Below are 17,401 nucleotides of genomic sequence, written 5' to 3' on the forward strand. Positions count from 1 at the left end.
AACCGGGGATGTGAAATGAACAAAACTGGGTTAATCATGAAGTTTGGATGTATTTTGGATGATGTTAATGGATTTAAAATGAATATATTGGAAGATGGCATGATAGAGGGCTGAATTACGAGTACGTGGGCGAAAACGGTGAGTAAAACGGAGCTAAAACGAAGAAGTTATGAAGAAAACAAAAAGGGAGGTTTATAGGCACCGTCGCCGACGCCCAGGGGGCCGTCGGCGACGCCCCATAGAATGTACCATCGCCAAAAGTGTCCGTATACAGGAGATTAGGCCGTCGCCAGCTTTTGGAGGTTCTGGTCAGCGTTGGGGACGCCGCCAGGGGCGTCGGCGACGCCGCTCCCTGGTGCCCATCGCGAATTCTTGCTTTTTCTTGTTGTTTGACGAGTTTTAAAAACTTGGTTGACCTATTTTCGGGGGTTACACATTATTTTGAGTGGAGAACTTGTTCTTGGAGCCAAGATACACCACCATTCCATCTCTTATCATAGACACAAACCGAATCACAATCCGAATCACCATCTTCATTCTTCATCATCCCCAATTCACCTCCATAACCCTAGTTCTTCATCCATTCACCACTTCACCATCATCAATCATTCCATAAACCCTAATTCTCCACCATTCCTTCATCCTACAAGCTTCAAGATGACTCCATCCGCATTCCAAACATTCGGTGATCAAGTTGCATCAACCATGAGCGGCTAATCATCTCGGTTTCACCCCGGTGTAGGTAGTTGTTAATTTTAGGGTTTCAATTTGTTCTTGTTTCATCTTAGTGACAATTTGTATTTGGTTTTTGAAACTTTTGACAATAGTATTACATTTGTTACGAATTCGTAAATTGTCGAACGATGTTAAAAGTTATGACTTTGCGAAACGGTGATATGTAATTGTACGTTGTCGTTGTTAGGATTTACTTGTGTTGACTACAAAGTGTCTTTTTGTCCGTTCTTCGGGACGTCGATAGCTAGTAGCACCTAAGTCACGGTACACTAAATCCGTTAATCGAATGCAATTGAGTTGAAACTAAAACTTGTAGAAATCCTAGGTTAATAATTACCGAAACCGGGCGTGATTCTTTTTATTATTATTGTTCTAGTAACCATTTTTTATTGCAATCGTTAATTAGTAGTGTTAATCATTCTCATCAATTCATTTAGTTAAAAATCATATTTCTCAATTAAACGAAAACACAAAAATTATTCTAGTAAGCTTCATAATCGTGACAATTGTTTTAATTCATTCGAATCCACACACAAACCACATACTCTTCGTGGATCGACCCCTTACTACCACTAACACATTGTTAAGGGTAATTTGGGCTTATAAGTATTATCTTTGACCGGAGCGCGACACTCCGATCAAATTTTGGCGCCGTTGCCGGGGAGTGCGTGCGCTTTGTGTTTGGATATTGTTTGAATTTGCGTGATTATCTGTTTAATTTGTTTAGCTTTCTTTTTGTATTTATCTTTTTCTTTGTTGCGCGGGGTGTGTTACTTGTGCAGGTTACAGGTAGTGCATGCATACGCGGAACTCCGGGAGGACTTCACCTTTAGTTTACGAACCGGAAATCGAAAGACTCGCAAGAAGGAACCTAGCAAGCCGGTTAGAAGCAACTCTTGCTTCTAATCAAACCAACCAAACACCACCACTCACACCGACCATTGAAACCGATTCAATGGCGAACCACAACTCCAACCAAAACCTTAACCCAAATCAATTCCAATCTCGAGGAACATTTTTTCCCGCCCGAAACATCCAACCCATACCTCAAGAACAACCGGGTGGTAACACCAACGCTAGACCACCCACTCCACCTTTCCGAAACCAAAATCCCAATAACACCCAACGAACACCCCAACAACAAACCCTTCACCGACAAGCATCGTTACCTATCAACCTTGATGATCGGAATATCAATTCCGACCGTAGAGGTAATCGTGATCGCGGCAATCCCGCGGATGAAGACCCATTTTTCAATATCGACGATTTGAGGAATGCAATCCCCGATGATGAACCTTATAGTGTTCCCGGTTATCACTCACTAGAACATGTAAGCATTCATACAGAAAACTCGGATGATGGGGGTTACTATGATGATCGAGTGAACGATGATGAAGATTGGGGATACATCAATAGGGGTAATGTTTACAACGCAAGGGAATATGAAGATGAAGAGTTCGGCTATCAAAATGCCAACTACGTTGGGGAGGACGATTATGGTTACGGGAATAGACGGAATGACGGTTATGAAAATAACCGCCAACCACGAAACAATCACCAACGGAACCGGAATGATGGGTTTTACAACAACAACAATGCTAACCCTAACCGGATTCCTCGTTTCGTGGGAGGTGGTCATCAAGGGGGTAATCGAGGTGGAAATCGAAGAGATGATCGAAGAGATGAGAGAAGGGATGAGAGGTGAGATGAAAGAAGGAATGATCGACGAGATGATAGGAGGGATAACCGAAGAATGGATGATCAAGAAGTTAATGGTCCTTATCGTCGTCAACAACCTCCACGGGGAGTAAATGACCGTTTCAGGCCGATCGTCACCGAGAACGATTCACCCATTGTTTATGAGCGAAGGATGTTTGATTGTAAACCACATTACATCAACATACTTCCTCATTTCAATGGGAGGTCTAACGATGAGCCCTACACACATCTTGCGGAATTTTCTTCAGTTTGTAATACTATTGGGGGACACAACTTTGCTTTAGAAGAAGTCAAACTTCGCTTATTCCAATTTTCACTAAAGGATAAAGCGAAGCAGTGGTTTCTTACACTCCCGGCCAATAGCATCCGCACATGGGGGGAAATGCAACAGGCGTTTTTAGACGAGTACTATTCTATGGCAAAGACTGATGATGCTCGTGATGAAATTCGGTCTTTTCGCCAATTATCGGGAGAACCGTTGCATGAAGCCTTTACCAGATTTAGGGAAATGATGCGAAGATGCCCTCATCATCAAATCGAGAAGTGGGAGTTGGTTAAATGCTTTGTACGGGGTCTAGATGATAACACATGGAACCGACTTGAGTCAACTAGTAATGGGACCCTTCTAAGCAACCATGAGGACGATGATTGGGAGTTTTTGGAAAGAATGAGCAAGCGTTCGAAAGAGAAGGAATTGGCCGATCGAGCCAAAAAGCATCCCGTTTCCTGGTCACTTCCCGATCTTGACTCTAAAGATCGGATTTCCACTTTAGAGCGGGAAATGGCTCGCATGAAAAAGAAGGAAGTGAACGCGGGGCAATTTGCGGTGTGTGAAGAGTGTGGTGATATTGGACATAGAGCGGAACAATGTCCAACGGGGTCGAGTGATTACGCTGGAGAAGTCAACCAAGTGTATGGGGACCGAAAGCAATATAACATGGACTCCAACACTTACCATCCGGGCTTGAGGAATCACCCCAACTTCCGGTATGGCAATGCTTCAAACCAAATGAACCCTAATTTCCAATCAGGTAATCAAGGAGGAAGTGGGTCATCATATCAAAATCGTCAAGGTGGTAACCAAGGAGGTTATCAACGAAATTATAACCAAGGGTACCAAGGTGGGTATCAAAAGAATTATAATAATCAAGGCGGTAACGGAAGCGGGTCGAACAATCAAACCGGTGGTGACGACTTGAGTGCCAAGATGGATGCCTTGCTAAACATGCAAAAAGAATCTCAAAACAACATAAAAGAGACTCACAATGATATCAAAGAGATGAAGAAGACAAACGAGATTCGAGATAAAGCACATGAGGCATTGGCGAAACAAGTGGGTCAACTAGCGGAAGAAGTGGCTCAGATAAGAGGAAGCATGGGGAAGCTTCCAAGTGACACCACGGAGAACCCGAAGCATCAAGGTTTTAGCACAAGCAACGTGAGGGATGCACGCGTTAGCGCGGTAAGTATTCTTTTAAATGATGAAGTTTGTAGTGTTGAAAACATTCCACCACCACAATTCGTTGATGGTGTATTGGAAAATATAGGTGAGGAGCCGGAATGTGAAAATGAACACGAAACGATTTCACAAAGTAAAAATGAAAACGTAACTGAAAATTCTTTTTGTGAAAATTGTTTAAATCAACTTAACCCGCTTAATGCATCGAAAAGTGAAGAACGGTGCCCACCGAAGGATGAGGGGTGGGAAAATTTTAAGCAAGCTAAAATTAATTTACCGTTACTAGATGACATTAAAAAGGTTCCGGCTCATGTGGAATGCTTAAAGGAGTTAAGCATCGAAAAACGGCACAACAAATTACCCAAACCGGTTGATTTGATATCTCATGTGAGTGCCGTTTTATCGAGTGCCCTTCCCCCAAAAGCTCAAGATCCGGGAGATCCTCTTATTCCAATTCAAATTGGAACATTTAAAATTGAGAGGGCGCTCCTAGATCTTGGAGCTTGTGTGAGCATCTTGCCCGGGAGTTTGTATGACCAATATGATTTTGGTCAATTAAAAAATTTTGATACTCCCGTGGTATTGGCCGATCAGACTCCCACGTATCCAAGGGGGATGGTGGAGGATGTGATTGTTAAGGTGGATGATTGCTACTACCCAGTTGACTTTTTGGTAGTAGACTATGTTGGGTGTGTTGGGGACACCCAACCGATAGTCATACTGGGTAGGCCGTTCCTGGCAACTGCTAATGCCATAATAAATTGTGCAACGGGAACAGTAAGCATGAAGTTTGGGGACCGGGAATTAAAATTAAATGTTTTTCCAAAATTTACTAACCCACTCGGTGAGGATAAGTGTCCTAAAAAGGATATGAATCCAAACAAAAAGGTTTGTGCTATGGTTGGTAGGTTTGGAGAAACAAAGAAGAAGACAGTCAAGAAGAAGAAAGCAAAGAAGTCGACTCTAGAAAAGAAAAAGGAAGAGGAGGTGAGGAAGTTTGGACCGTTTGGCAACAAATGGTACGAATCACCGGTGGGTGATTTTGAGGAGCTCGTGGACGGCAAGCACGCCATTCGACCACCATGAGGTGGTAAGTTAATTGTTGTTGTATATTTTATTTCGCATTTCGTTTTAGTGTTATCCGTAGTTTATTTAGTATTGTTGTTGTTGTATAATTTTGTTATTTCAATTTAGTAGTTAAATGAACGTTGTGGGTGTGTTCTCTATATAACCCTCACGAGACCTCTCGTCCTCCCGAGCTATCGGGTGGTTTAAAAGGGCTTGTTGCATGAGCTAAATGCAACCGTGATTCCTACGAAAGTGAGTTAGGTTTGTTGTTGTTGTAATTTGTTTTTCCACAAAAAAAATCAAGGTAATTTAACGCATGATTTGGTAATACTTTTATAAAAACGGTAGACTAAACTCCTAACAAATTTCAATGGTTGTGAGAAGCATGCTTCTACACAAGGGTTAGAATTTGTAGGTATATGATGTTCGAGAGACAACCGGTTTTATGAAGAGAAGAAGAAGACACGGGCATCAAGCGAAAAATCAGGTGCATGCGTTTCCTTTTACCTTGATTCTTAGTTTAGTTATAAGTGGAGTGTATTTTTGTATTTTATTTCCGGGGTGAAAATTTGGGGAAATTAGCCGTGTCACATCTCTTGTGCATCTAATACTCTAGTTCTTACATATTGAGGACAATATGTACATCAAGTGTGGGGATGGGGGAGTAGTAAAAATTTTCGATTTTGACCCGTTCATTTAAACACTACACATTGAGGACAATGTTTACCTCAAGTGTGGGGATGGGGGAAAATTTCAAAAAATTTTCAAAAATTTCTTGAAGCGATCTTAAAAGCACAAGTAACCAAGTCAACGAGGGATAGCACAACCCATTTGGTCTTTTGTCATGGTCAAGTTCAAATTAATAGCAAGACGGGTATTTAGCGGGTGGTTATTTGGGAATAATCCGTCTAAGAAACTAGTACATTATGCATGTCGCATACCATACCCTTTATACATGTGAGGTTTTGAGCCACTTTTACATTATAGGATTACATATTCATGTTTCTTTGTTTGAGTGGACCCTTAGTCATGTATTGTAGAACTTGCGACTTTTGATACGTTTGAGACCATAGACCGAATACAAGCACGAGGATGATTAAGGCATTAGGTGAACCTTTTCCTTTAAAACCATTTATCCATCCTTACCCAAATAAATCCCCTAGTCACCCACTTTGAGCCTAATCCTTTCGTTTGACAACCCGTTTAGCCCATAACCGTTAAACCTTTTCTTTTAAACCCGTGTGATGAAATTTCGATTATAGGATTATTTGTTTGTATAGTTGTGTTTGCAAAAAAAAAATCAATCAGAAAATGTTGCGAAAAAAAAAGAGAATAGAAAATCGTTGAGAAAATACAAAAATATGAGTTATTAGTTGTTGAATAAAAGGACGAAAAAAAAATCATTGCCTCGTAGTTGATGTCTATAGTTAGTTTTGTTTAGAGTAGTTGCTTTGTAATAAAAATCGAGTTTTCATCACCTTAGCCACTTTAAAATATCCTATTTCCTACCCTTAGCCTAGCCCCGCTACAACCCTTACAAAGACCTTATGACTTGTGCTTCGTATTCGTGTTCAGTGGTGGAGAATGATTGAGTTGCAAGCCTATGCAGGTACGTGTTCTAATCGGGTTTGAGAGATTATTTTTTTTGAAAGTGCTAATACATTATGAAAATTAGCCAAATTATAAACCGAGCGGAGAGAACATTGTGAGGGATGTGCATGATTTGTCGGTTTCACGGGCGGGTTAATCTTGGATAACCATTTTATATGTGATTATTCACTTTACCATTAGATATTTTGTAAATTGTAAAAAGTTTGAACCGGGTATGACTTTGGACCTTAACCTTCGTCTCGGGAATGGGGAGTGTGTTTCTTGTTCGACCCACGTGAAAGTGAATTACAGATTTGCTTGAGGGCAAGCAAAAGACAAGTGTGGGGATGTGATACGTGGTCGAATAACTGTGTTCAGTTGTGTCTAAGTTTGAGTTTTTACTTGACTTTTTATTCCAAATAGCCTACTTTTAATTAGATTTGTGTTTTGCAGGTTTAATGGAGTTTAAGGGCTTTTCGGGAGCTTTACAGGCCACCGGGAGCAAACGGGATCAACCGGGGATGTGAAATGAACAAAACTGGGTTAATCACGAAGTTTGGATGTATTTTGGGTGATGTTAATGGATTTAAAATGAATATATTGGAAGATGGCATGATAGAGGGCTGAATTACGAGTACGTGGGCGAAAACGGTGAGTAAAACGGAGCTAAAACGAAGAAGTTATGAAGAAAACAAAAAGGGAGGTTTATAGGCACCGTCGCCGACGCCCAGGGGGCCGTCGGCGACGCCCCATAGAAAGTACCATCGCCAAAAGTGTCCGTATACATGAGATTAGGCCGTCGCCAGCTTTTGGAGGTTCTGGTCAGTGTCGGGGACGCCGACAGGGGCGTCGGCGACGCCGCTCCCTGGTGCCCATCGCGAATTCTTGCTTTTTCTTGTTGTTTGACGAGTTTTAAAAGCTTGGTTGACCTATTTTCGGGGGTTACACATTATTTTGAGTGGGGAACTTGTTCTTGGAGCCAAGATACACCACCATTCCATCTCTTATCATAGACACAAACCGAATCACAATCCGAATCACCATCTTCATTCTTCATCATCCCCAATTCACCTCCATAACCCTAGTTCTTCATCCATTCACCACTTCACCATCATCAATCATTCCATAAACCCTAATTCTCCACCATTTCTTCATCCTACAAGCTTCAAGATGACTCCATCCGCATTCCAAACATTCGGTGATCAAGTTGCATCAACAATGAGCGGCTAATCATCTCGGTTTCACCCCGGTGTAGGTAGTTGTTAATTTTAGGGTTTCAATTTGTTCTTGTTTCATCTTAGTGATAATTTGTATTTGGTTTTTGAAACTTTTGACAATAGTATTACATTTGTTACGAATTCGTAAATTGTCGAACGATGTTAAAGTTATGACTTTGCGAAACGGTGATATGTAATTGTACGTTGTCGTTGTTAGGATTTACTTGTGTTGATTACAAAGTGTCTTTTTGTCCGTTCTTCGGGACGTCGATAGCTAGTAGCACCTAAGTCATGGTATACTAAATCCGTTAATCGAATGCAATTGAGTTGAAACTAAAACTTGTAGAAATCCTAGGTTAATAATTACCGAAACCGGGAGTGATTCCTTTTTATTATTATTGTTCTAGTAACCATTTTTTATTGCAATCGTTAATTAGTAGTGTTAATCATTCTCATCAATTCATTTAGTTAAAAATCATATTTCTCAATTAAACGAAAACACAAAAATTATTCTAGTAAGCTTCATAATCATGACAATTGTTTTAATTCATTCGAATCCACACACAAACCACATACTCTTCGTGGATCGACCCCTTACTACCACTAACACATTGTTAAGGGTAATTTGGGCTTATAAGTATTATCTTTGACCGGAGCGCGACACTCCGATTAGGAGATAAGGTTTCATAGTTATATAAGAGAGAGGAGCGGTGATCACAACAGATTCAAGGTATTGCATTTAGAGCTTCTCATTTATTCCGACCAATATTCACCTACATTAAAGACACACACATTTATTAGATTCACACCATAGAGGAACATTCCGGTGATCGCACTCATCGGAATAAACTCCTCAGACTCTCCGGCAAGTTTACTTATTCTCACGCCGGAGCTTGGTCACGGATCCCCCTCCCGGGGCCCTCCGTGACGAGGCTAACGGTTTACTTTTTTGTAGCGACGAAGGCTGGGATATCTTGACGTCAGCGAAGACCCTTTGAACGTCACTAGGGATTTGGGTATTCGACACCATACAAATTAAGCGAACAAACATGAATTTTGGTTAAATGACTTGTGGTTACATTCTCTCAAGGCTAAGGCAACCGAATGAATCATATCTCAAGTGAATTACTACCTTTAGTAGATCTACATCTCTTCTTACGCAAGACGAAATTGCAATCTGTTGTGTATTAGGCAGAAGTGAAAATAAAAATAAAAGAGTTACTCTTTTAACAGAAAAAAAGTCTATTATATATAATAAATGAAAAACATATGGGACACATGTCGCAATATTAGGGCTTCTTGATGTGGTTTTGGCGGGCAAAGGATGGATTATTATTTTGGGTTATGCGGGATCCGAGATACCCATTTTATGACCCGATTATAAAGACCTACAAAACACGCTTTTTTCTGTTCCCAACCACACAAACCCTAAAAACCTACCGTCATTTCTTTGATCTTCCAATCATTTTACACAACCCGTAAATCATCTTTTGATTCTTCTCCTTTACAATATCGCAACTCAAACCCTAACTTCCATCTTCCTCCTCTGAGCCTTAACACAAACCTAACTTACAGCAGCTGCTGTTTGTTTTGGCAAGACCTTTTTTTGTGGTGAAAGTTTTCATTCACCCCTTTCTTTACTGTTTTCTTCATTCCTATTTCCTGCACAAGAGACTAGCGAGAGATATAGAGAGAGAAAAAAGGGAGCCGACCCGCCACACATTATTAAACAATCTTTTGAAGCTTTCAAACCCTAATGGAGCCAACAAGTAGATCTAGCGGCGGCGAAGTACATCGTACAGTAGCATCTCCATTACGCTTCAACCAACCCTTCCTCCTCTCACTGGTCTTCATCTTTCTCATGAATATCCAGATTAGTAGGTCAGTGAAGCTTTGTTATTTATACAAGATAAATACATTATTTGTTGTGTATGTCTGTTGTGCGGATTGAAGCAGCTACAATGTCGAACACTTCTTTACCAATAATATTTCTTAATTGTGTAATCCGTTTAAGTACTGGTGTTGATTGAAGTTTTACGAAAATTGTTTGGTGACATTTGTTTGTTTTCGCATTGGAATTAAGCAATTTACTTTTAAATTGTTTCCATGGTTGCTGAAAGGAAACAAAGAGGATTTTGTTTGTCATGCCATGGCTGAAGTATCAAGGCTCTACAATGCAAGGATGTGGTTTTATATTACTTTCACTTTATTAAGAAAGAATCAATTCCTTAAAACATAAATATAAACTATATTTCTTACATTACGTTATGTTGCAGCTTATGGTGTAGCCATGTTGAATACAATTGGTTATATATGCACGCCAAACAACTGAGGTGGTCGGTTTGTCATTCAAAGGCATGAATTAGGGTTGCGTTGTTTATCAAACCAAGATTGAACAAGTTGTGAAGCTTTATGTTGTTTAATGGGTTGAATTGTTGCCTGATGTGGCTTCATGTACTAATGATATTGCATTTGATTTGTTCTCGGTTTTCGCGTCCAGTGGTAGAAAGCAGGTAATCAGAACTCACTAATAGGGATGAGCTTGGTACCAACTAGTACCGAAAATCCTAAAAAATGGGTACCAGTTCGGACTGTATTTGAAGGTATAAAGAGTAAAGCTAAAGATTTATTTAAATGGAAACAGGTCAAATGAGTTGAAGGTCTCATTTGATTGGATTGTTATGCATTCTATGGACATGCTCATTTTTTACAAATAGATTGTTTTCCGCAAATTCTTTTAGTCCCCGATGAATTTTGATTCCATCACTGTAGAAGGACTTTCTCCAAATTTAAGAACAACACATGCTTTGTTCTTCTTACACTATGAGTCTTTTTTAAAACGTTTTTTTAATTATTCCCTATATGATTAAATTCAGTATTGTTTCAAGCTATTATATCTATTTTTCCTTATCATCATTAGTGTTTAGGAGGGGTGACAAGAGTTAGTGAACAAAGGTTTAAAGTTTATACATTAAAGTACCGTGAACAAAGTTACATGGTTTGTTACTTTGTTTATAAACTTTACCCTTATGTCCTCATCTTTTCTATACTCTGAAGTTAGTGAAATGGTTGTGCTTCTAAGTTAAGACCATGTTATTCTTATGTGAGTGGATGCATTTCCTTTGCTAGACGGAAAGATTTCATTGGCTCACTGTTTAATTATGTTAAAAGAATTTGCCTCACAGTCCTTAACTTTGATCACGGATTTTTCTTGAAGTATGAAATAATAATTTCTATAAATCCAACTTCGTGGCATAGGTCTTATAGAAACCTTCACAGAAAGGATAATGGGCCAGTAGCAACCACTACAGAAAAGAAGATGTGATAACCGAGACATATCAATGTTTTTACTGGTGTACAAAGAAGTAATAGAGTTAAAACAAAACCCCTGGAGTATTGGAAGGGTGAAAGGTGTACAAAGAAGTAATAGAGTTAAAACAAAACCCCTGGAGTATTGGAAGGGTGAAAGGCTCTTCTATGCACGAGTCCATAACAGTAAGTGCTTTATATTTATATAAACTATAACCATTGGTGTTCTTGGTCCGGCTTGATCAGTTTTTTTAAATTTGGGGCGAGCCACTAACCACGGTTTCGGGGTATGACAAACCATATAAATATATCAATTTGTCATTTACGCTTACTCTTCAAATTTTGAAGTTATGTACATATTGGAAGTTAAAAAGACAAAAGTTCTGGTACACGTCTATATGAAATAACATTGAATCTAATGGAGAATGAATTGAGTTTTGTATGTACTTTAAGATTTGTTATACTACGAGGAAGTTCCACCACATTTTCAAGAAAATATTAGGGTGAGATGGTCTTATTGCATGATCATCGGTGCTTTATATAGTTTAGAATAAACATTTTATGTCTAGTGTTTATTTGTTTATAATTTTCTCTTTTTAGATGAAAATTGTTGATGAAGAGATGGAATGAGTTAGAGGTTTCCCAATTCCCTTTGAAGGGAAAGATTGAAGATCTTAGGTTGGCTCACAAACTTAAAGGATCTTCAGTTAGGTTCAGTCGAAAGAAAGCTTAAGAGTACTTATAACAAGAAGCCCGTTCTTTTACGTCTCCAACGTTAATTATTTTTGGTGAATATATTCCACGTGTTTTTAACTCTTCATGGTACATTTATACAAATTAATTATGCTTTATTTTTTTTCGAAAACTAAGACATTTTGAACAACACAAACCATCTGGTCAGTTTGGGTTAACCCGTCTACATTTGTTTTTTGTTTTTTGGGTAATGTGTTGATTATGATTACATAAAAAGTACTATTGCAATAATGGTTTTAAATATGAATAAACGAGTTGAGGAGATTGTGTGCTTTCAAAATAGATTTTGGGTGTCTTTCAACCTGTTCGACCCATCACGAATTTGAAATGTCTTTATATTTTAGATGCTTCATTAAAATTGTTAGTTATAGTGGTGCATTTTGGTTTTTGTTTAGTGTTATCAATTGACATCGGCAAGCTAGCTAGGAACTACACTCACGTGATATAATTAAATCTATTTTTATGTTCTCTTATGTCATATATGTAACTAGAATTATGCCATATAATATGACAAATAATACATATAGTACACTATTAGTCTACAATAAATGTGAGGTTCAGATGTGACCCAATAAGACAAAAGATGTTAATTCAGGCTTCATCTTAAGTCTTATTATTCTTATTATATTCGAAGGTTATATTCATTTTCTTTTTTAATCTTGATAGTTTCTTTATACGTGGTTGTATCAAGCTTCATGTATTTCCGCAAGGTTGCCTACACTATTCGCAAGGTCGCTCATAAGGAAAAATGTAGTTGTGAGTTTTTAAATTCTATTATTTACGCTTTCTTATTGATGTCACATTTCTTGAATTTTGATACAACCTGCTCATGAGAACATAGGAGTCGCAGATGCTCAACCAATAGTATATCAAACTATTCCTTCACAGGAAGCATGTTTATTTTCTCAATTTGAGTATGACTGTTTGACTAATGGACATAAACAAGTGATTTTGGTGTTGGTCTATCGTTTGTTCGGAGAAATGTAACAAGATGGTTTTTGAAGGGCGATAATATAGGTATTTTTTATTCGTCCCATAATAATTTCGATAATAATCTTATGAGCAGATTGTTTCGATAACTTTTTATATTTCATTGTCACATGTAATACATCAAATTTTAGTTATAAGGGAATATTTAGAGATTTTTAAATATTTTAGTTATAACATCGTGGGGTGTATTTTGCAGTTTGGTGTTCAGCAATTGAAAGACTATCATCTGACCTTTTGGTTGGAGTGGACTCGATTTACTTAAAGAAAGCTTTTGGCAACTCAATTATATGCAACTTCAAAGAGACTTGACTATCTTCAAATTGTATATGCACTTTCTCACTAATTTATGTAATATGCCACTTTGTTTGTATTTTATTTTATTTATACACTTAAGATTATGATTTATCTAAATAACTAGCCCGGAAAGCAGTCCCGGGTGATAACCTAGTAGTATATATGTGTAAACCATTGCATCGAGTTTCCTTTAATATGAAAAATTCTAACATTTGTCATCAAATTGTCAACTAAGAAATTAAATGGAATAACTAATAATTAAATACAACTATTAAATTGCATTAGTTGGTTACGATTAATAATTTGTTACTCAATAAATATCAGGAACATGTTCAAGATAAACTCCTCATTAAGTTCTTAGTGTAGAAGCTAGGGATGAGATCGGTATGATACCGGTACCGTACCGGTACCGATACCGTAAATACCGTTACCGAAATTCAGGAAATGTGGATACTGATTACCGTACCGTGTTTATAGATTCGGTATCGGTATCGGTACCGGTATTTCGGTATTTTACCACACTGGTACCGCTTTTGTGTCATCCTTTATTTTACCTAAAAAATATCATGTGCAAACCATTAAAAATTAACTTACTTCAATGGATTCCATGCTTTTTACCGATGATGAAGATGCCATAAACAAGTTAGAAAAATTCAAATCTAAAATCAAAAACATAAAAACTTATCAATATTAATAATTTTGTTTTGATAATTTTTACCCTGTTAACTTTTTATTAAGTTTTGATAATTTTGATCCATTGTTTTTTTTTTTTGGCTTTTGATATAACGTATTTTTCATTAGTCAGTATCTTTTTGTTAGGGAATTTATGGCTTTTGATAATAAAAATAGCAGTTTACGTCATATGTTTTGATTTATATGTTTTCTTCTAGATGGTCAACGTAGGAAAACTACCAAATAGATGAGCTAATATCAACTTAATAACCATTGATGTTTGAGTTTCTTACCGAATAATGTTTTCTTGATGATGTCTGACGTATTAAAGCAAAAAACATGAAGGATTAAAATAAAAACATTGATGACCGATCGACATTTTTGTTTTGTAATCAGAACACAGAAAAAAGAAGCATACATGATATGGTTTTGAATTTGTTTGAAATTTTGAATACCTCGAAGAAAAAGATAGAGTTGGATTTTGGATTCTTGAATCTTGATTGATCATAGAGTGTTCTATAGAATGATAAAGGATTTTAGGTTCAGGGTTTGTTATATATTAGTTCAGTTCAGTATATTGTAATGGACTTGGACTCTTCGTAATCCAACCTAAAAACCCATTGGAATTCATTATTAAATTCGGTATTAATACCGGTATTTACCGAAAAATACCTATATCGATACTGTTTTTTACCGATACCGAATTTTGAAAAATCCATTACCGATACCGGTACCGTTTATAATCGGTACGGTACGGTATCGGTACGGTACCGGTATGGTACCGGTACGGTACCGGTATTTCGGTAAAAAATCGCATCCCTAGTAGAAGCCGTTCAAAAAAATATATATTGTAGAAACTTCTGGTTCACAAAATGTCTAGCTTCTTTTTCATCTTCACTATCCATTAAGTTAATCAAGGGCTAAGATTAAATCAGTGAAATTGAAAGGAAAAAAAGAGGCGCGTGAGTTTGTTCAAGGGTATTCTAGTCAATCCAAGCCAATAGTTTCTCTCTCCTCCAATTCCCCCCCCCCCCATTTTTTAAACGTTAATAACTCTTTCATACGACATTATTTTTTTATAAAAATTGCACCAAAAAAACGAGCGTTTTTTTATCTTTAAAACGAGTATACTATTGCTATATTTAAAAAAAAATTTAAACCCAGTTGCGTAAAACGCAATAGAAAAACCACCAGTTGCGTAAAACGCAATAGAAAAACCACCAGTTACGTAAAACGCAATGAAAAAAAAACCTAAAAAATGACATTTTTCTAAAACGCAATGCACCAAAAACACAAAGAAATGTCTTATTTGTAAAATGCAATGGCCAGGAAACACATAAAAAGATGTTTTACCTAAAACGCAATGCACCAAAAACACATAAAAAGATGTTTTACCTAAAACGCAATGCACCAAAAACACATAAAAAGATGTTTTACCTAAAATGCAATGCACCAAAAACACAAAGAAATGTCTTATTTGTAAAACGCAATGGCCAGAAAACACTTAAAAATGACTCATTCTAAAACGCAATGGACTGAAAACACCTAGAAATGTGTTTATCCTAAAACGCAATGACTAAAAACACTTCAGAAATGTGTTTTACCTATAAAGCAATGACTAAAAACACTTAAAAATGTGTTTTTTTTTTCTAAAATGCAATAGCCAGAAACCACATAAAACTCTCTTATTTCTAAAACGCAATGGACACATAAAACTGTCTGGAAACTGAATGTGACTGTGAACTGTCTGAATTGTCTACGAATTACTGTCTTCGAAATGAGCCAATTTCTGGAAAATTAATTTTTCTGGAAATGAGCCAGGTCAGCTGAACCCCAGCCAGGGGCTCTGCCCCTTGGACCCCGCCAGGGGCTGCCGCCCTTGGGACCCCGCTACCAGGGGCGCTGCCCCCGGACCCCCGCCATAATCGTAAAACGCAATGACTAAATCAAAAACCCAGATCGTAAAAATGAAATTAAAGAATTTCTTACATGGATCGAAGTGATTTCTTCAACAATTGACGAATTTTGAACGATTGAAACACTTATCAGCGCTCGAATCGAACGAATCGAGTGATTATCTCCAAAATCACCGGAAAAAACGAGATTTTTTATGAAATTAAACTGGGTTTTCTTAAAAAAAGCTGAAGAACACGTTGATCGGGGTGTTTGAATCATTGATTGGTGATGAAAATCGCACTATAATGTAGTGATTATTGAGATAGAAATTGAAGAAATGGTTGAAAATGGTGGGTTTTGAAGTTACTAGGTTTTGAAAAGGAAGAAGAAAGGGTTCGATTGACTAAAATACCCTTTTTCTTTATTTTAAATGTTGCCACATGTCCTAATCCTATTGCTTCCTACACTTCCTAGCCAAAATAAACTTCCTATTTGATCTTTTCCCTTCATTATATTATGTTATATTTTCAATACGCTCCACAAATGAAGACAATCAATGCCATTATTTTCGTTGTCCTCTCTCTTTATAGTTTTTTATATTTTTTAACGACAAATTTCTTCTATTCGTGTCGTCTGTGGGACTTGAACCCAACACCTTTCTCTCCCAAAGTATTTAAAGGCTTTGTTTTTGCCAATGGACCACCACCTTATTGTAATATATAATATGATCTTCATTACTCTCCACTTTGATAACATCATTCATCTTCAATACTATGGCTTCCCTGAGAATTCGGCATAATTTGAGGGCCCTATGCAAGTAGAAAAAATGGGCCTGTAAAGGTAAACTTAGAAATGAAAAAATTCAATACTAAAATGCTTTCATAAAACTTATCAAGTAATCCTATATATCCCCCCACTTGTGGCCTAATGGTAGGAGATTTGTGTTTTTAATGGAGATTTAAGTTCAATTCCCACTTGTGTCATATTGGGGTGGATATTGGGCAATATTGGTGACAAACCCACCGAGGGGGGTTCTATCCTGAGCCGCACCCCGGTTTTCATCCGGCTGTTACTTCAGCGAGACATCTCTTGTGGAGGCAGTACGGTTTTCGGGGGAACGCCGTAACCAAGTCTGACCAACCCAGCGCAGCCCCGGTTAAGACAACGTAATCTGGACAGATCTTGGCTAGGGTCGCCGTTTAGGCGATGTGACATTGAGTCACTCAAAAAGAAAGTCATCGTTCAAAAAAAAAGTTATCCTATATAAGAATATAAAACTTTGTTTCTGCAATTAATGGTTATCTACAATAAATTCATCACTGCATTTAGACCGGAAAAGAAACAAAACTGTAAAAACGTTGGGTTTCATACCTGCATCTCTAGTTAAGGAGCTGGAGCGCTGAAACATCTACAAAGCGGGAGATGTCGGGCTTTTTAAAGGCATTCAAATGCCAAACAATGGTCGGGTTCTTTCGCATCTTTTGTACACAGACAATGCTCTAATCCTTGGTGAGTGGTCTAGAGACAATGTGGTAAATCTCTCGAGATTGCTGAGGGTTTTTTACTTCTGTTCGGGGCTCAAAATTAATCTCCATAAGTCGAACATATACAGTATTGGGGCGGGCCCTATTGAGGTCACATCCATGACGGAGGTTTTAGGTTGTAACAAAGATGATGTTCTGCTAACATATTTGGGGAT

The 17,401-nt window shown here is 37.7% G+C and overlaps 1 protein-coding gene across 1 annotated transcript; it reads left to right on the plus strand.

Moving 5' to 3' along the window:
• The first annotated feature begins 2,836 nt into the window (after positions 1-2,836).
• LOC110901894 lies at positions 2,837-4,999 on the plus strand. The gene is made up of 2 exons (XM_022148655.1): positions 2,837-3,485; positions 3,606-4,999. The coding sequence occupies exons 1-2, from the start codon at positions 2,837-2,839 to the stop codon at positions 4,997-4,999; spliced, it is 2,043 nt and encodes a 680-aa protein (XP_022004347.1).
• The last annotated feature ends 12,402 nt before the right edge of the window (positions 5,000-17,401 follow it).

The sequence above is a fragment of the Helianthus annuus genome, chromosome 13 (genome assembly GCF_002127325.2).
Source record: "Helianthus annuus cultivar XRQ/B chromosome 13, HanXRQr2.0-SUNRISE, whole genome shotgun sequence".
In the NCBI taxonomy this organism is placed as follows: Eukaryota; Viridiplantae; Streptophyta; class Magnoliopsida; order Asterales; family Asteraceae; genus Helianthus; species Helianthus annuus.

Bases quoted from the DNA above. Each gene is read 5' to 3' on its own strand.
- LOC110901894 (XM_022148655.1), top strand. From the start codon at position 2,837: ATGCAACAGGCGTTTTTAGACGAGTACTATTCTATGGCAAAGACTGAT. The intron at 3,486-3,605 runs GTAATCAAGGAG...ATAATAATCAAG, and splicing joins GAACCCTAATTTCCAATCAG to GCGGTAACGGAAGCGGGTCG.